Source organism: Castor canadensis, chromosome X (genome assembly GCF_047511655.1).
Source record: "Castor canadensis chromosome X, mCasCan1.hap1v2, whole genome shotgun sequence".
NCBI classification, from domain to species: Eukaryota; Metazoa; Chordata; class Mammalia; order Rodentia; family Castoridae; genus Castor; species Castor canadensis.
Genome location: NC_133405.1, coordinates 1726714 through 1746585, shown reverse-complemented (window position 1 = coordinate 1746585; position 19872 = coordinate 1726714). Strand labels below are relative to the sequence as shown.

General features: G+C 45.8%; 1 protein-coding gene across 2 annotated transcripts in view; it reads right to left on the bottom strand.

Moving 5' to 3' along the window:
• Bcap31 (B cell receptor associated protein 31) overlaps positions 1-19872 on the bottom strand; it is a 51847-nt gene that overhangs the window by 7009 nt on the left and 24966 nt on the right. Inside the window, exons 1-4 of one of the 2 annotated variants that reach the window (XM_020175923.2) lie at positions 19566-19714; positions 18187-18320; positions 16961-17061; positions 14766-14913 (exon numbers count right to left, since the gene is read on the bottom strand). In XM_020175923.2, coding sequence (XP_020031512.1) covers positions 14766-14913; positions 16961-17061; positions 18187-18278 — 341 coding nt within the window. In that variant the 5' untranslated portion in view covers positions 18279-18320; positions 19566-19714. Of the gene's footprint in view, positions 1-14765; positions 14914-16960; positions 17062-18186; positions 18321-19565; positions 19715-19872 lie in introns of those variants that run through there. The other variant, XM_074062770.1, reaches the window with a different exon arrangement.

Sequence of the window (19872 nt, the reverse complement as noted above, 5' to 3'; positions counted from 1 at the left end):
CCAAGCCCAAGCCTGCACATCCTTCTTACTACATTCATGTCTACCTGGGGGCCTAGCGCTGAGGGACAGGCACGGGCAAACCACAGCACTCACCACTCCATCTAGTAATTGAAGAGACAGAAGACAGCAGCAGGAAGGTATTAGGTGAGACTCATGTCAGTGAGCAAGCCAGGCTTGTGGCCGAGGAGGCAGATTAAGAAGACACATGTGAAAAGCGATTCACCACCACTAGCTAAGGGCAAACTAGATCTCTGGTATCATTGTTCCCCCACAACCCCTGCCCCCAGCAAGTTAGACCAGACCCTTCACAGTGGGCTTATTGGGAATTTGCCAACTTCTGGAATATTTTACTGCTCCTTCACTCACTGGGCCACCCATCCAGATCCCACCTGATGGTTCTCCCAATGACCCTCCAACCCACCCCCCAGAGCCCCTCCCAGGCACTCTTCACACTGCTCTCCATGGGGTTTACCAGCGCCCCCCACCAAGAACTGAGCAAAGAATCCAATGAATAGGGATAAGCTTCAGAATTTCAAGGCTTCAAGAGCCCAAGACATACCAGCCTACAGAAATGGCTACTGCATGGCCTCTCTCCAGTTACATTATCTTCCATTATTCTCTGCCTCAACAATCCTCTCCTGCCACTCCTAGCTACCCAGGAGGCAGAGATCAAGAGGATCGCAGTTTGAAGCCAACCCCAGGCAAACAGTTCCTGAGACCCTATTGCAAAAAAAACCCATCACAAGAAAGGGCTGGAGCCATTTACGGAGCACAGGTAAAAACCTAAGAGCCATAGGAATTTCCTAAAGGTAGGGTTGTCACTGATAGAATGGCCTAGGGTCCAAATTAACTACGTCCAAGGACAGAGAGACAGGCCAGTGAGCCAAACCTAATGGAGTCCAGATGTGTCCTTGGCAGACAAATGTCAACCCCCAAAACCTGAACTTGTCTCGGCTTTCCTGGTAAAATGTTCTTGGATGCTAAGCAGGGCTATCATGCTTTTATAAAAGGTTGAGTAAACAAGAGAAGGCAGGAGAAATAGAATCTCTCTCTGGACTCTAGAGAAACAGGGCCAAGTATATCAAGTGAAGAGACATGGCTCACAGGCACTTTTCACCAACTCTGTTCTCCCTACCCCCGCCCTGTAAGCAAACAGAAGGAATACATGTGCTTAGCGGGGGCAAGTCCCGACTGACAGATACCATAATATGGCCCTGAGAGGCCTCAGGTGAGATGACACCCCTGCAAACACAGGCTGTGCACTCAAGCTCAGAAGACATAGGCTGTGCACTCAACATAGAAGACTCCGGCCCCACACATGTGACCCTGATGTCACAGTGCCACCTGCTGACTCCATGCTGCCACAGTCCAGGATAACCACACAGCATGGCCAGGGGACAGCAAGTAAATATGTCTGGCAAGGAACCAAAAGCCAGGTGACATTCATCGAAGGCAAAGCAGAAGGATAATACTAGTGCTTCTGCTGCTCTGGTACTCTTATCCTCAAAAGCATGTAGTCCTTAAAATAAGGAAGCTGTGGAATAGGAGAGTTATTAGGACTAAGAAAGTTACCAAGAAAGATCCAAGAAAGATCACTCTGAGGGGATCCTCCAAGTCTCTTTCGGCATAGCCATTTGGCCTTCCTTTCAGCTTTCATGTACACAGAAGCTGTAGAAAATGGGAAGAGGACTAAAGCCCAACTGTCCTGAGAGCAGAGAGGCCAGGAAAAGAATAGACACCCAATGTCATCCTGTCTTCTTAAGGTAAAGAGAATGAGTGACATGTACAACCCACATTTCAGGAGAATTTTTGGTATTTCCTTCTTGAAACCAGCTATCTGAGTAGGTCTGGGTAATTTGGGGTGGGGGGGGTGGCAGAGCAGAGAGCAACCAAAAAGAGATCAGACAACGTACGTAAAGACAGTCTGTGATTAGCTGACTCAAAACTAAAACATGCTGATAACCCACCTTGCTTCTGGAGAAGTTACCTTAGTTTCCACTATTACTCCCAGGTACATGTGGCACTAGGTCACTTTGCTCATCACAGTAAAGTGCTTCCAGGAGGGTGATGATAGTGTTCAGAGTCCTGGGAGGACCATCACAGAGGACAATAAGCATGAACTCAGCTGCATGGTCCTCCCCTGATCCAAAATGATGGCTGTAGACACTGCTACCTGGAAACCTGCTGGTCTCCAACCAGCCTAGAGGTGCTCAGAGAAAGAAGTCCTGCTAGAACAATGTGCTTCTGGAAGACCTTAAAACAGGGGAAGAAAGAACCCTTGTTTGCTCAGCATCCTGCTCCAAAGGAGCTCATTCACCATTTGTTTTTAGAGGGTGAGAGAGAAAACTATTTTGGCCCAAATTAAGAGACTGTATTCCGAAAGAAGCTGGTGCTTGTTGGGATGCTATCGGGCAGTCCTTCCCAGACCATTAGTAGGGAATCCCCTTTATCAGGACCTTCCAAAGCCCAGCTAAGTGGAAGAGCGAGCCCCCAAAGGTCACAGCACATACTACAGCTGGGTGATTTTGGTTTATGGGAGTTAGAAACTAATGGAGTTCTCAAAAAGGCTCTTCCCTGATTAAGTGGTATTCCAGTGTTTATACTCTTAAGAAAGGGTGGCAACCAATTGAGGGATGAATGGATAAAGGAGAGAGGCCGTCTAGAGGACCTAAAGTTCAAACGCCACTCCCAGCCTTTCCCAGAAGCAACCTCAATCCTGGCCACGTAGAAGAGTTACCAATTAAATCACAATGCCTTCAGGTTTTTTTTTTTTTTAACTACTAATTATCTTATCTGGATACCAATTTAAACAAACCTCAAACTGAAAGGCAATCAGGGAAATGTACGAAGTCACCAAAGACTTTATTTAAGAAACAAATGCAAAAAAAAGGAAACAAATGCAAATTTCATGTACATAAGATGTTAGCATATTTACGATATTTTTTAAGTAGCCACCTTTTCAAAATGCTAAAATATTCTTTTGCCTATAAACATGTTATCTGGAATTTGCTTCAAAATAATCCAGACCAAGGGATCACATGGAGGGCAGACATGTGAGATGGCCAATACTGAAGCTGGGGTCTGTGTCTTACTATTCTGCTTCTATACACACTTGTGCTTTCTATGTCAATGAAGCACAGACACCATCCTGAATAGTTCCAGTGTGTGGTTACGGCACCACCTACTAGGAAGCCTGGGGCTCCCTAAAGATAATGAAGCTGGCTTGCCGAGCATATGAGATAGGAGTATCATGGTTTGAGGCCAGCCAGGGCAAAAAATGTTAGCAAGACTCAATCTCTAAAGCAAGATGAGCATACTAGTTTATACCTATAATCCCTACTACTGGGGGGCGGGGAGGAGTAGAAGGATTGCTGTCTGAAGTGGGCCCTGGGAAGACATGAGCCCGTACCTGAAAAATAAACTAAAACAAAAAAAACTAAGGGCATGGCTCAAGTGATAAAGGCTGCTCTGAATTCAATACTCAGTGCCAACAAAAAAGAAAAGAAAAAAATAATTAAGCTGGTTCATCTTCAACTTCCATTCAGATCTCTCCTTGGAACAGCCTTTCCCCCAAACCTTTGCTTTTTCAGCAGCCAAAACATTAGCCCTTACTCTAGTTGCAGTGCTCATCTTATTTGTTCCACTCCCCTCTACCCTCTTTCACTCTACCCTCTGCTGAAGGCCAAGACTGCGTCTACTCTTTGACTCCCTTTCTGAGCCTGGCACAGTCTACCACACAAGGGAGAAAAAAATCCCACCAAACTCCTTCACCACTAGGGATGAGACTGATAACAGCTATTGGGCATCAAACACCTGTACTCTAGGCACAATACTAAGAATGTGACACTAATTGCCAATATTCTCATCTCTGCTTTATAGTTGTGGGAAAAAGTTCAGCGAGGTGAAGTGACTTACCTGAGATCGCATAACTAACCAGTAACAGAAACAGAATCCAACTCCAGGTCTGATTCCAAGTTCCACTCTCATGTCAAACTGCCTACCAAGGCTACCATGGGCCATTGTGGCCTCTGGGCAAACTGGAAGCAAGCACCCCAGGGCCAGGGCACAACAGCAGGCAAAGGCCAGACTGTGCTGGCTCTCACACACTTTCATGGCCGACACATGCCGCATCAGTTTACATGCTGGCTCTAGCTCCTCTCACCAGTGAGCATAAGCCCTGTATTGCATGGGTGCCAACAATCTGCACAGCTGAATGCTGGCAATGAGCAGAACTAACCCAAAGGCAAAGCAGCGGAGCTCACCCACCCTGGAGGATCTGGACGGACTGCACCCTGTGGGTTAAGTGTTCCATCATCTTCTAGCTGACAACCCCAGGCCCCTACATTCCTGATGAACAAGAGCCCCTAGAGGAGCACTCTCTAGTACAGCACTTAAAGTACATGCACTTAGCTCCAATCCCCACCTGCCTAGAAGCTGTCAAATAATTCTAGAGGCTTAGCCCTGACTGGAAGCCCCACCTAGAGCTACTGAGAACAGCCTGCAGGCAACTGCACAAGTCTCCACAACCTGCTGAACTCTTTCTTGGATTCAGCCCACTCAGTCTGAACCCCTCTCTCCAAAGCATGTTCATTCCCTAGTTCAAGAAGCTGGCAGGGACTGGAATCCCATCTAGGTCAGCCACCAGTAACAAGCTGTGAGGGAGGATGAGGGAACCAGTCAGAAACACACAGGGATCACTAGTAGTTTTGGTGCTACCTGTACCAACCTCCCATGCTGCTCACTGAGAATGGGGTCCAGCTCCAACCCATCCAGGTACTGGTTCATGCATCAGCACATATTGCCTTAGAAAATGCCTGTTGCTTGCCCAGTGGTAGAAAAGGGCTTATGGACTTCTCTGAGGTATTCTGGCTTCATGTTCTGTGGCCAAATCCAGTTCCCGGTCTATGTGGGTGGTCTGCCCTGTCACAGGGCAGGTGCTAGATGGTTCAGCCCAGGGATTGTCAACCTTGGCTCTACTGACACCTGGAGCCAGAAGATTCTTTGCCTATGTATTGTATTGTATTTTAAAACATCTCTGGTCTCTGCCCACTAGATGCCAGTAGACCCCCCTCCCAATTATGACAGCTAAAGATGTCAATAGATGTTGACAAACCTCTTCCGTCAGGGAGCAAAACTGCCCCCAGTAGTAAACCACTGGTCTAGACCCGCACTAACATAATAGTCATTAGACACATGTGATTATTTAAACTGAAGCTAAGATAAAAGATCAGTTTCTCGGTCACACTAATCATATTTCAAAAGCTCAGATAGCCACATGTGGGGAGAGCAAAACTCTAGGACTTTTCCAACATAAAGCTGTTTTGGGGTTTTGGTTTTTTTTTTGGCAGTACTGGGGTTTGAACTCATGGCCTCACACTTGCTAGGCAGGCACTCTACCACTTGAGCCACACCACCAGCCCTGTTTTGTGTTGGGTATTTTCAAGATAGGGTCTTGCAAACTATTTGCCTTGGGCTGGCTTCAAACTGGGATCCTCCTCCCGAACAGTCAGAACAGCTAGGAGGCGTGGGCCACCAATGCCTGGTTCAACAGAAAGTTCTGTTGGACAGTGCTTGTCAATCTATGTTAACTCAGGTATTTTTTAACAGTACTGAGAGGTTGAAATCAGGGCCTTGCACTTGCTCTACCATTCAAGCCACATTCCCAGCCTTTTTCAGGGAGGGTTGACGGGAAAGTACTGGCCCCTAGCCTCTTTTTTTTTTTTTTGGTGGTATTGGTTTTAACTCAGGGATTCATACTTGCTAGGCAGACACTCTACTTCTTGAGCCACACCTCCAGTCCACTAACTCAGATTTGTTTCACAGAAAAGCACAGAAACTTGAATAATCCTGATACTTTCATCTCAACAGGAACAAAAAAAAGAACACCAGCCAGCTGTTCCCTGGAGGGGCCTGGACATGCATGTGTTCACACATTGTCATCATCTATGAGACTTGGAAGGTTGAGCTTCCAATCTAAATTGCCTAGCATGCTGGGCACCAGTGGCCCCCACCTGTAATCCTAGTTGCTTGGGAGGCTGAGAGCAGGAGGATTGTAGGTCGAGGTCAGCCTGCGCAAATAATTCGCAAGACTCTGTCTTCAAAATAACCAGAGCAAAATGGCCTGGAGATGTGGCTCAAGCAGTAGAGTGCCTGCTTTGCAAGCACAAAGCCGAGTCCAAACCTCATCCCACCAAAAAATAAAATCAGATGAAATGTCTAGCACGGCAGTTTGACAAGTTCAACCCAGACATGCACCTACAGCTGTCACCACTGGCCAATGGCAGCCTGTTCAGTCAGCAAAGGATGTGGTGGCCCCTCGGCTGCATAAAGCTCACCAGTACAAAGGGGAAGACACTGGGTTTCCTGTGCTGGGCCAGGACTTCCCAAGATAGTTTTCCGGGCCAGTAAGCAGCTCAGGCGAGCCTCAGAGCAGTCTCCAGAGGGAAGCCCAGAAGATGAGGCGGCGGCCTTGGCTGTACCACGAAGAATGGGGAGTGTCCCAGGCAGCAGTCCCAGAAATGCTCAGAGAAGGGGGCATATTACGCGAGGCTCTCCAAGGAGACCCATGTGGCTGTCTCATGACGCAGAGGCCAAAGCAGAGACCATTGGGATAACAGCGCCAAACAAGTGTGTGTCAAACCTCATACCCAAGGTGACATGTCAGAAAGATCCCTTGGCTGGGGCATGGTAGACAGACTGAACAGAACAAGGCTGGTAGTAGAAAATCTAGTGGCCTGAGAGGCTGTGCTCCCAATAAGTCAAGGCCCTGTGCCCCAGGCTATGCCTAGTACAGTAAGGTGCCAGGGCACCAGGTGCCAGCAGCCTGTTTCCAATGACTAGAGAAAGAGAAAGGATAAAGGGAACATAATAGAGACGGAAGGCTAGAAATCAGAGGTGGAATGGAAAATTTTCCATAGTAGTAATTTTAGCAGGACACGGCAGTACACACCTGTAGTCCCAGATATGGGAGGCTGAGGCAGGAAGATCACTTGAGCCCACAAGACCAGCATGGGAAACAAAATAAAACCCCATTTCAATAAAAAGAAAAATTTTTAAAAAGTAGGGAATTGGCTATACCAATGCTGGTCCTCTCACAAACAGAGGACCTTAACACAGATGTCAAGAATGAGGAAGGTCTGCTTCAGTCATTTGGAAAAAAATGCTAAGTAAGATATATGGTTGGGCAAAAAATGCTAGTTAGGGAAGAGTGGGTCAGGTGGTAGAGTGTCTGCCTAGCATATATGAGGCCCTGAGTTCAAACCCCAATACTACAAAAAAAAAAAAAGCTAGTCCAAGCAGAGTAAAACAATCAAAGAACTGTAAGAAGAGTGTTAATGATTAAAAACTTCAGAACCACTCCTATTATTATCTAGTTATGTCTAGGGACAAGACTTATTTTGGGCAGTGCTTGGGGCTAGAACCCAGCAGGGCACTGCACATGCTAGGCAAGCACTCTACTTCTGAGCTACATTCCAAGCCCAACAGAATTGGGCAGGGGATGGGGCTTGTTTGTCTATACCTGTTTATGACCAGGTATAACTTTGTACTTGGAAGAAGCAATAAAAAGGATGGTTTTGGTTTTTTTTTTAAGTGTTAAGACACATGGGTTGTATAGATCTAAAGTATGTAAAGAACATTTCTGTGGCTGAAATCACAAAAAAACAGAAATTCAACCAAGGTACAGCGGCACATGCCTGTAGTCCTAATGACTCAAGAAGCTAAGACAAGAGGATTGCTTAAGTCCAGGAGTTAAAGAATAGCCTGGACAACAAAGCAAAACCCTGTCTCTAAAAAAAAAAAAAAAAAAAAAAAGAAATTTTAAAAACCCCAAAAGTTCCTAAGGGCCACAGCTTAGATTCATCATAGGATCTGATGCCTAGACTAGAGAGTATATATTTCTGGAAAAAACTCTAGAAATGACTAAATAGATTTTTTTTTTGTGGGTAATTGGTAAGTCCACACTGATTCCCCAGGATCACCCTGTCCTTTTCTAAGATGTCATACAAGACCCACCTTGTGACTAGATGGACCCACAGGAGGGTACTACAGGAACAGCAAGACAGCTGACATTCAGCTAGGATAGAGAGGTTAAGACAAATGCGGCTGTTTGAACAATCTGAACAAGAAGAGAAATCAGCTATTTCTCTTGTCTAACTTGTTTAAAAGGGAATCAGGTAAGCCTTACATGCTTATCAAACTGGGGAAGGCTGCCAACACTACAGATAAAGAATCAGGACTGTCTGAGCAGATTGCAGCAGTGCACCCAAACTGAACTCCATTCTCCCACCTCTGTGTATCACTTTGGGAATACTGTATGTTTTGAATGAGGACTACTTTTATTTGAAGCTACCCATTTAGATTAGAAATGAAACCATTCTGCACCGTGATTGTGGTACTGCCTGATGCTCTACATTTGTCAAAGAAATCTCATAGATGAGCTAGCAGAGTTGCTCAAGTGGTAGAGCACCTGCCTAGCAAGTATGAAGGCCTGAGTTCAAACCCTAGTATTGCAAAACAAAAAACCAGAAAAAAAAACAAACCCACCTCATAGATGACCAGATGTTGGTGGCACATACCTGTAATCCCAGAACACGGGAGGCTGAGACAGGAGGATCAGGAATTCCAGGCCAGCCTAGGCTACAAGGTCAGACCTTATCTCAAAAAAAACCCCCAATCAAACAAAAACTCATAGATGGGTACAGCTCAGTGGTAGAGCACTGGCCTACTACACAGCCCCACAGCCCAGACTGGCTGTCCCCCACATGGCAAAAAAAAAAAATAAAAGTCATAGAACTGTACACCAAAAATGGTGACTTTTACTACAGTGATGCCCCATATAACATTTTGGTCAATGATGGACCACAGATATGATGGAGGCCCCCATGAGATTATAGCTGAAAAATTCCATTCATAGCTGAAAAAGAGGTAAGAGGAAAGGAAACTGTAGGAGAAGAAAAGGAAGAATCCCCAAGAAAATTCGTAGTGAAATAAAGGTTTAGCAGAAGCTTGTACAGCCAGGTGCCGGTGGCTCACGCCTATAATCCTAGCCACTCAAGAGGCAAAGATCAGGAGGATCAAGGTTTGAAGCCAGCCTGAAGCAAATAGTTTTTGAGACCCTATCTCGAAAAAACCCATCACAAAAACAGGCTTGTGGGGTGACTCAAGGTGTAGGCCCTGAGTTCAAGCCTCAGTACTGCAAAAAAAAAAAAATTTTAAAAAGAAAGAAAAAGAAAAGCTTGTACAGATTAACAGGTTCCTTAAATCATTTGAAAATGTGGAGCTGGGAGTGTAGTTCAGAGGCAAGCATATGCCTAACATGCCTAGCTTGTGAAAGGCTCTGGGTTCAATCCCCAGCATTAAAAAAAAAAAAAGAAGAGTTTTGAAAACATTGGCCCCCAAACCCAAAAGGTTTTAATGAAGAGGAATATTCATAGTGTACAGTCTTTTTACAAGCAAGTCTATGATGAAAAGAAAAAAAAAAAAAAAAGCCAAGCAAACCACCATGGACATATTTCTAAAGGAAGTGACACTTCCTCAAGAAAAGCCTCAGGTAGGACCTTCAGGAGATGTTCCAGAAGAAGGCATTGTCATTACAGAAGATGACAGCTATGTACATGTTATTGCCCCTCAAGGCCTTCCACTGGGACAAGATGAGGATGTGGAAGACAGTGATACTGATTGATGCTGATGATTCTGTCCCCATGTCAGCCTAGGCTGATTGTGTTTATCTTTTTTGTTGTTTCATTTACTTGAGACAGTCTCACTATGAAGCTCAGGCTGGCCTCAACTAGTGATCCTCCTGCCTCAGCCTCTCAAGTGCTGGGATTATAGATGTGCTAGCACATGCCCAGCTTGTGTCTTAGTTTTTAAGAAAAAGTTTAAACCAGGTGCCAGTAGCTCATGCCTGTAATCCTAGCTACTCAGGAGTCAGAGATCAGGAGGATCACGGTTCAAAGCCAGCCCCAGGCAAATAGTTCACAAGATTCTATCTTGAAAAACCCATCACAAAAAAGGGGGACGGGGGACGAAATGACCCAAACATTGTATGCACATATAAATAGAAGAAAAAAATAAATAAATGAAATTTTTTTTAAAAAAGGGACTGGTGGAATGGCTCAAGGGGTAAGAGTGCCTGCCTAGCAAGGGTGAGGCCCTAAGTTCAAACCCCAGTGCCAGTGCAGCCAAAAAGGAAAAAAAAAAAAAGGTTTAAAATGTAAAACAAAAACAAACCTAAATAGAAAAAAGCTTAATATAACAAGTATGTAAGAAAATATTTTTGTGTAGCTGTACAATGGATTTGTGTTTTATGCCAAGAGTCAAAAGTTAAAATTAAAAAGTTTACATGGCTGGGAATGTGCCTGCATAGCAAGCACAAGGCCCTGAGTTCAACTCCTCCACTGCCACCAAAAAAGAAGTTTATAAGTCACAGGAACCTAAAACTCATTTATTATTGAAGGAAAAATTTTTTTCATAAATGTAACATAGCCTAAGAATGCAGGAGTTCAGAGTCTACAGTCACGTATTGTAGAGTCCTAGGCCTTCACATTCACTCACCAACTCACCCAGAGCAACTGCTCAGCAAGCTCCATTCAGGGTATGTACCTTACACAAATGTAGTTGTTTTTTTTTTTTTTTTTAAATCATTTTGTACCTTTTCTAGTCAACATTTTTTACATTGCTGAGAACTGAACCCAGGGTCCTGCATGCAGGCAAATGCTCTACCACTGAACTACACCCCAGTCCTTTATCTTTCCAATGCTGAGATATACAAGTACTTGTCACTGTGTTACAGTTGCCTGTAGCATGCCAGCTGTATACAGACTTGCATCCTAGAAGCAATAGGCTATACCATAGAGCCTAGGTATACAGTAGGCTGTTCAATGTAGGTTTGTGTAATTGTGCTCTATGATGTTATCACAACAAAATTGCATAATTATACATTTTCAGAACATGTCCCTGTCATTAAGCCATGTATGAATATACGTCAATGTTTAAAAAAAAAAAAAAAAAGGCAGCCTACAGAAATTAACCTGACCATTTTGGCCTACAGTAATGCACACAGAGAGGACTGTACTGAGCACATACCCATTCACTTAGCAGTCTAGCCACCCCAAAGCCACAGAAGAAGGGAGGTCCGACCACTGTCCCCTGGCATGGTCAGATAATACCTGCAGCACCTGACCTGGAGGTATCTTTCTAGAAGCAAAAAAGAGTCAGGAAAGTAAAGGACTTAGAAGCCATAGTCTGTGGGGAGCAAGTGCTAGCACATCTGCTACCGCTACTATGCCCCTGAAGTAGCATGCAGTTTGCTGGCAACTTTCAAAAGGTGGTGACCCCAAAGCAGCACTCCAGGTAGCATCTGACTAACAGCAAGCCTAGCAGGACTTGTGCCTCCCTCCTAGCAGCCCTAGGCTTCACTGAGGGGTGCTAACAGCATATAAGGTTTTCTTGTTTTGTCTTTTTCCAGTACTGGGGCTTGAACTCGGGGACTACACCTCGAGTCACCCCACCAGCCCCGTTTTTTATGATTTTTTTTTTTCGATAGGGTCTCTTGAACTATTTGCCCGGGCTGGCTTCAAACCAAGATCCTTCTGATCTCTGCACCCTGAGCAGCTAGGACTAAAGGTGTAAGCCACAGGCACCCAGCATTTTTTGGTTTTGTTTTTTCGTATTTTGGGGTTTTTTTTTTTTGAGAGGTACTAGGGATCTAACCCAGAGCCTCACCCATGCTAAGCAGGTACTCTATCACTGAGCTACACCCCTTATCCCTGCCCATTAGCTTTTGCCACTAACTCATACTGAGCTGCAACAGTCCCCAAGCCCAAGTTCCTGTTTACTCCAGTCTTCCCTGGCCTTGATAAACTCACATTTATGCGCATTTATGCCTCTCCATTAAAAATTCAAGTCTCATTCCAGTTGGCCCAGCACCGAGTCTGTCTAGACAGCTAAGGACTCAAAAAGGTGGCTACCCTACCTGCTATTCCTCCTAGTGACTATTTCTCCCAGCATCTGTTCATGTCTTCATGCAGATAAATACGAAACAGGCCAGGCAGGGAAAAGGAAGCAGTGAGCCACTCACGAGGTAGGATCACACCTAACTACACTGTGCCATGCCCACACTTCAGAATTTGCTCCTTAAGAACAGACTCAGAGCCTGACAAACACTGTGCTGAGAATCCTTTGACACTTGATCTACAAAAGGCAAGAATAGGACGGACAGAACTTCTCCAGGAACTCATAGCTGTTACCAATAATCCCATCTCTTCCAAAAGCGTACAACTATCCCTTCTAGAGCACGGCTTGAGAATAAAGTCAAATCCTCCCATTCTAGTCATATCCTCACCCACTTTCTCCCTTTGGAAACTGGGAAGCTGGCATGTCTATAGCCTTTCAGCATCTCTCCCACCTTGAAATGCCTCAAGAATCAGCAACGATTCCAGCCACAGTTGATTTCAATAGTTTTTGAACATAAATTCATCAAGTCTAAGCAGACATTACCTCATTTGAAGCTAGGCACCCTCGTAGATCCTTGCCCACAGTAGGTTTTCACCTTCTCCATATCTTTTTTTGGGGTGCTGGGGATGGAACCTAGGGCCTTGAACATGCATGCTAGGCACTCTACCACTAAGCTACAACCCCAGCCCAACAATACTAGTCTTTTTTTTTTTTTTTTTTTTGCATTGATGGGCGTATTGAATCCTGTGCTTTACACATATTAAGGAAGCTTAGTGGTATTTGTACCACTAAGCTACAAATACTAGTCCTTTTTTGGGGCAGTACTGTGGTTTGAACTCAGAGCCTCACACTTCAAATACTACTCTTAAAGCTCTACATGCTTTACTAACGGGCACCCTCCCTCAGTTTCCTCTCCTCTGTAGTCTCGATTCCTTCCTCACTTGGCTCACTTGCAGTTGTACTCAGAATCCTGTTTTTGAGACCTAATCCTTTAATACATTTCCCTTTTTCAGTCTCAGACAAGATTTTTTTTAGAACTTCCTACAACTCTAAAAATTGAAAGTGTGTCAACTCCTCCCATCCTCACTTCCTGACTTTCCCAAGTTTCTGGATGGGAAGCTTACAGATTACATCTGTGACCAAATACATTACCTTGAGCCAAGCACAATGGCACACGCCTGTAATTCCAGCTACTCAGGAGGCTGAGGCAGGAGGATGGCAAGCTTAAGACTAGCCTGAACAATTTAGCAATACCTTGGTTTCAAGTTTTTTTGTTTGTTTGTTTTGTTTTTAAAGTGGAACAAACATGAGGCTCCAATCCAACTCCAATACTGCCAAAAAAAAATTTTAGTAAAATAATAATAAAAAAGTAGAGAGGCTGGGGATGTAGTTTGGTAGTAGAGTGTTTCCTTAGCAGACATGAGACACCCTGGGTTCAATTCCCACTACCACTAGAAAAAAAAAAGGTATTTCTTTTTCTATAAATCTTCAGTCCCTGTCCACAAAGCACACACAAGTGATGACTCAGCACACTAAAATACTAAAGTGATGGAAAGATAAAAGACTAAAAGCAAGTTGCCTTTTCTAGTTCCACATCTGACTCTCTCCAACTTGGACACAGCAAGTTCAAGATCTGCCTGACTGAGGCTATTTCCTGAAAAGCTAAAACCTAGTATAGGTAGTCATCCTAAAGCCTAATGAAACAGGACATAACAGCTGATTATGGGAACAAGAATCCCTTCGGCACTGTCTTGAGTCTTTGGGCACAAAGCCAGGTGGGGAATTACCATCTGTGAACCCAGTCTGAGAATCCACACACTCACTTGGTGCTATCATCTGAGTAACCCCCCACCACCACCACCAAAATTCATGTGTTGAAATACAATCCCCATTGTGGAGATATTAAGAAGTGGGGCCTTTTGGGAAGTGCTTAAGTTGTGAGAACTCTGCCCTCACAAATGGATTAGCATCTTATAAAAGGCCTGCAGAGCGCCTGCCTAGCAAGTGTGAGGGTCTGAGTTCAAGATCCAGTACTGCCAAAAAATAAACAGTGAGAAACAAAAATTTCCATTGTTTATCACTTACCCAGTCTCAGTTATCTTGCTGCGATAGCATGAATGGACTAAAATACTTGACTTCTGAACCACACAGCAGTGATATCTTTCCAATATCTCCACCTGCTCTAAGCCTGAACTTACGTCTACTTCTCTGCCAGCCCCATGATCAAAACCCCAGTGTGAAGCAGGAGGCAGCAAACAGGGCTCCAGACCCTAATAATCACTTTTAACTAGTCTGCCCTTGCCCAACTAGCCACCCTCGTCTTGCAAAAAATCACCAGAAATACCCAGTGCACCATGAAGCGTAACGTGGGAAAGCCACGGAGACAAGATCGGTCTTAATCCCCACTGCTTCTGCCCACTCTACCTAGATAAGCACTCTATATTACATACAAAAGGCCCCTAGTGAGTTAATTCCTTGTAAGCTGGGCTCCAAAGGTCTTCTCTCAGAGAAAGGGAAAGTCTTTGTCATTTATTTCAATCTATATGCAAAGCATAGGATGGTAATAAATTTTCCCTATGAGACCATGGAGTGAATTCCGGTCTTCTGGGATTCAGTCAGCCCCTTTCTATTCTCCATGCTGCCTCTGGAGGTCAGGAAGCAACTATGAGGGTCTCCAAATAAACAGGGCCTCTGGGTCCAGGCCGCAGACTAAGGAGGAATTAAGCTACAGGCGCAAACCAAGCCCACATAGCTCCATATTCCTGGTTAGCAACAGGCTCTGTTCACAGCCCCAGTCCCTTCCCACTCACAAGGACAGCAGCAAGGAAAAGCCAGCAATGTAGAGATTCCTCTGGGCACGGAAAAGCTTCATGTGGAAATGTTCCATGGCTCCAGGATTGTTCTGGAGGTTCACTTTTTCTGTCACATCATCATACTTTCGAATCTCGCGTACAGCATCTACAGCAGAGCAGAGGAGACAGACATTTAGCTGTCCGTTGGGCAAGCAAAACAGGTAGCATGAGATGGGCAGGCTGCCTTCAAATGTGTCTTCCTAGTTATTACTTCTTCTATACTCACACCCCTTGTGGGAGGCTTTATCAAAAGCTCCTGCCCAAGGGCTGGGGAACATAGTTGAAGTGGGAGAGTGCCTATCTAGCAAGCATGAAGCCCTGAGTTCAAACCCCAGTACTGCCCTCCCTTCCAAAAAAAGCTCCTGTCCTCAGACCTTCTCCTCTAGCTTTTCACATATCAATCCTTGCCCCATTCTACCCAGACCATGCGCTTGCTCTACACTTCAAGATGCTAACTAATAAGCTGGCAGAGTGGCTCAAGTGGTAGAGCACCTGCCTAGCACATGTGAGGCCCTGAGTTCAACACCCAATACTGGAAAAAAAAACAAACAAGATGCTAACGAAAGCTGAGGTATTATTGCTGGCAACAGAGGCAGCATCCCTTTCCCATGGTGCCCCCAACTTCAACTTATTCTTCTCTCAAGTCAGGCCACCAGCCACGGCACTAGTTAGATGGAGGTCTTATTTGTGGAATACTCACAAGACCTGCTCATAAGACATGGGTGCATAGGAGGCAAGGATTCCTAAACTGTATCATTTAATCATTTGTGTTTTATTTGACTAGAAAAAAAATTCATGCCAGGCGCCAGTGGTTCATGTCTGTAATCCTAGCTACTCAGGAAGCAGAGAACAGGAGGATCACAGTTCAAAGCCAGCCCAAGGCACATAGTTTGTGAGACCCTATCTCGAAAAAACTCATCACAAAAAAGGGCTGGTGGAATACCTCGAGGGGTAGGCCCTGAGTTCAAACCCCAGTCGACAAAAAAAATAAATAAAAGCTCAAACATGGGCTGTGAGTGTGGCTTAAGTGGTAGAGCACCAGCCCTGAGTTCAAACCCCAGTCCTACCCAAAAGAAAAAAAAGTTCAAACATAGCATAAATATAGGAAGGGAAAAATGCCATCTACCCAGTAAGGTATACGATAAGTTATGTGGCCACCTGATCTAAAGTCACTGTTAGTGTCATCTTCCTGTATTACCTGCTTTGTAACACACATCTCTCTCTGAAGTTATCAAATATGTGTCGCTTGTCCGTCTTCCCCAGACTAAACTACTACAAACTGTATGATAAGTCTTTTTCACTAGATCCCCAAGGGCCTAACAAAATTCTGAGCACATAGTAGGAAATCAAGCAACTGTTGAACAAGTGAACAGCCTCTGCTCCCACAAGAGCCACTCTCAGTCGCACAGGACTCTAGTTTAATAATACGTCTACAGAAAAATCCATCTGTACTGTACAAATGGAAACATAGTGTACCTTCTGCTTTTCCCCACTTATCCTGAGACAGTATTTTTTTAGCCTACATAAATATCTACCTGAAGAAGACTTCCACGTGAGAAGGACAAGATATCACTTTTTACATATTACTTGGTTTGTAATTTCCAGTTTGGGATTACTTCGGTTTTGAAGCTCATCTTGCATTACAAAAAATATGCCTGTCCTTCCTGGTATCTTTATGTTAAATCTGGGCCATGAAGCAAGTACTCTCAAACACTGCAAGCAGGATATAAACTGGTACAGCATACTAAAATGTTCATACCCTGGGGTTCAGCAATTTCACCACTGTAAATTTATCCCACAGAAGCATTTGCATAAATGTGTAATGATACAAGGATGCCTATAAAGAGGGAATTACACTATGGTATAACCATGAGAAAGTACTATGCATTATTTTTTTAAACAAAAAAAGATATCTGAAGTACAGATGGTAGAAAAAGCCCAATCCAAAACTGTATATACAGTCCCAGTGCTATAAATATTTCAATGTACAACAAAGTATTCCATGGTTGCCCGTGGGATTACAGGGAACTTTAACTTTCTATGTTCAATTTCAAAGTTGTTCTCCATACATACAAACCTGGCACAGAACTTTCCAACAGAGGTGACAGCATGAGGCCTAAACCAGGTAGCTACCCCCATCCCAGCTCACTCACCAATGACCAGCAGCACAAGGATGACAATGAGAACCACAAAGAAGGTGTTGCCGTAGGTCACTACCAACTCCACCAGGCGGGACTTGAAAATCTTCTGCCATCTGTAAAGGACAAGATGAAAAGCCTAGGGGCTGAAGAAAATGTACAACACACCTGGGATCCAGGCCCTGAGCAGAATGCAAAGCCAGACTGGCACTCTTCTCCAGTGGCCAAAGGGCATATACAAAGTTGGCTGCTTATAATTTTCCACTCAAGAGTGTTTAATAAGCCGAGGGCTGGTGGTTCACATTCGTAATCCTAGCTACTCAGAAGGCAAGATCAGGAGGATCATGGTTTGAAGCCATTCCCGGGCAAAGAGTTCCCCAGACCCTATTTCAAAAAAACTCATCACAAAAAAGGGCTGGCAGAGTGGCTCAAGCAGTGAGAGCACCTGCTAGCAAGTGTGAGGCCCCAAGTTCAAACCCCAGTGCTGCCAAAAAAAAGAAAAAGTGTTTAATAGGCTAGAGGCATGGCTCAAGTGGTAGAACACCTGCTTAGGAAGCACAAGACCCTGAGTTCAAACCCCAGTCCCACTCCTCCCCCTAAAAAAAAACAGATTTGGTTTTTGGCAAGAATATTCCTCAGGTAGCGTTATATTTGTGGCAACACAGCCTTATTTACAACAACCTAACAAACAGGGATGATGTGTTTATATATCAAGTATAATTAAAATTAATTTCCAAGTATCTTTTAACAGGTCCTCTGTTCTTTAAAAGGAAATATGGCTTCATCCTTCATAGGCCGAGTAATGCTCATGAGGCTACTACGCAATGCTAGTGGAGCTAGTTAGGAGGACAGAAGTCAGCAAATCAGCAACAATGTGACCCAGTGGTGCAAATGTTCCGGATCCCACACATCCATCCCTCACACCCCTGAGGCCCAAAGGTAGGCAGGAAGGCATCATTGTTCCCAGAACTTTGAAGAGATCCTCTCCCTTTGAGGGCATTCTGAAGACCAGAAGGCAGGGTGCACAGGAAAGGAACTCGGGCAGATGTGACAAAGCAAAATGAGGTAGAATGTTGGCAATAATAAACATACTCCTACCCACCCCACCCCACCCCTAGACAGGTTCTACCTATTTCCATCTGGCCCCAATTTCAAGATTCATGAACTCTGCACACACAGGCTAAAAGGCTCCAAGATATGTACCCTCCCATTTGCTTGCCTGCTTGCTCCATAGGCCATACCTTTTGGGAGAAATGAAGGGAATGCAGAGAAGCAACACAGCAAAGACCTCTGCATAGAGGAAGGTGGCAACTGCAGTCCACTGCAGACTCATCTTGTGGCTAGCAGGTTTCCAATAGAGATGTGAGCTTGTATCCTGGCAAAGCATAGAGGAAACAAGAGGAGTCAGAGGAGCTAGGCGGCCACCGACATCCAGTTCAGGGGGAGACTGAGGCTGCCTCTCTTCACCCTGGACCCCACCAGCTTCAGAGTCTTTGAAGCACTGACTGAACCAGGGCTTAATCAGGCAGGGCCACCTAGCCAATGGGATTGAACAGCCAACAAACTTCCATTTACTGAGATAGTTACTTGCTGCCCTCCAGCATGTGTGCGAACACATCTATAGCCACCTTTTTTGATGACTCCTTTTCCCAGTGGAATAGACTCCTTAGGCCTGTTTAAGAAAGTGTTTTTTTTATAAAAGAACAGTACATGAGGGCTGGTGGAGTGGCTCAAGTGGTAGAACGCCTGCTTAGCAAGCATGAAGCCCTGAATTCAAACCCCAGTACCACCGAGAAAAAAAAAAAAAAAAAAGAACAGTACATGAAAAGGAGGAAGTCAGCACCCACCAGGCTCCCTTCCCAGGCAAGCAGTGTTCTGGGGCAGGGCGTGGGCGTCTGTCAATCCCTGCTACAGTAGGCCCCAGACCCACAGGACTTCAGTAAAAAGGCAGCCGCCGGCCGCGCCCATGCCCCCGCCTCCGCCGAGACTAGGAGGCCCTTCCAACCCACAGAGAAAAAGCCAGCAGTCTCCCTCTGGGGCTGTTTTCCGGAGCTAAAAAGACCTGAGGGCTCCTTCTGCCGTCCATGAGGCAGGAGGCCTCGAAGTTACCTGGAAAAGCCCACAAGAGCGACTCCTAGAGGAGAGGAGTCCGGGCCAAGAGCAAATGCAGGTCTCAACTGAGTACCTCAAGGCCTCATCCAGAGAAAGTTCTAGAACAAGCAAGTCTCCTCGGAAGCCAGAGGAGCCCTTCAAATAGCCCTGGTGGGCCACAACGGTATCGAGCTCGAGAACCACACAGGAGGCACCGAGGACCCCGCGTGGTCCTAGCCGGGCACACCATCGAAAGGCCCACTCCCGCAGCTCCCGGGAGGGCGGGAAACTTCACCACTTCCGCACACCCTAGCAAACGTCCCTCGCGCCACCAAGACCCAGCTCCACTCGCCGCCGCCCCAATCTCCTCAGTCCGGCCCAGCTCCACCTTCCCGGGTCGGCCCTGGGCCCCGAGATTCCCTACAACCTCTAGTCTCTCGGCGGCACTACTCGCCCCCTTCCCTCGTCGAAGGGCTGAGGGGGACCTCACAGGCCTGGAAGCCCAGCCCTGAACACAGACGCCGCTCACCGAGTTTCTCCAGTCACCGCGCACGCCTAGCCGCAGCCACCAAACTCTCTCACCACAGGCCGGGCCCCACCTCTTCCCACGGCCGGAAACCGGAAGCGTCCATCGCGCCCCGCCCACAAGTCCTCGCGAGGCCCCCGGAGGCCCCGCCCACGGCTGCTTCCCGCCCCGCCCCCGAGTCGAGGGCCTGTTGCCAAGGACTTGAGAAGAAGTAACGCCTCGCAGCCGGCGGTGGCGCTTCTGGCGCTCCCGACGCGCAGGGGCGAGGCAGGGCGGAGCCTTGGCGGGAAGGCGAGGGCCGCTTCTTTAA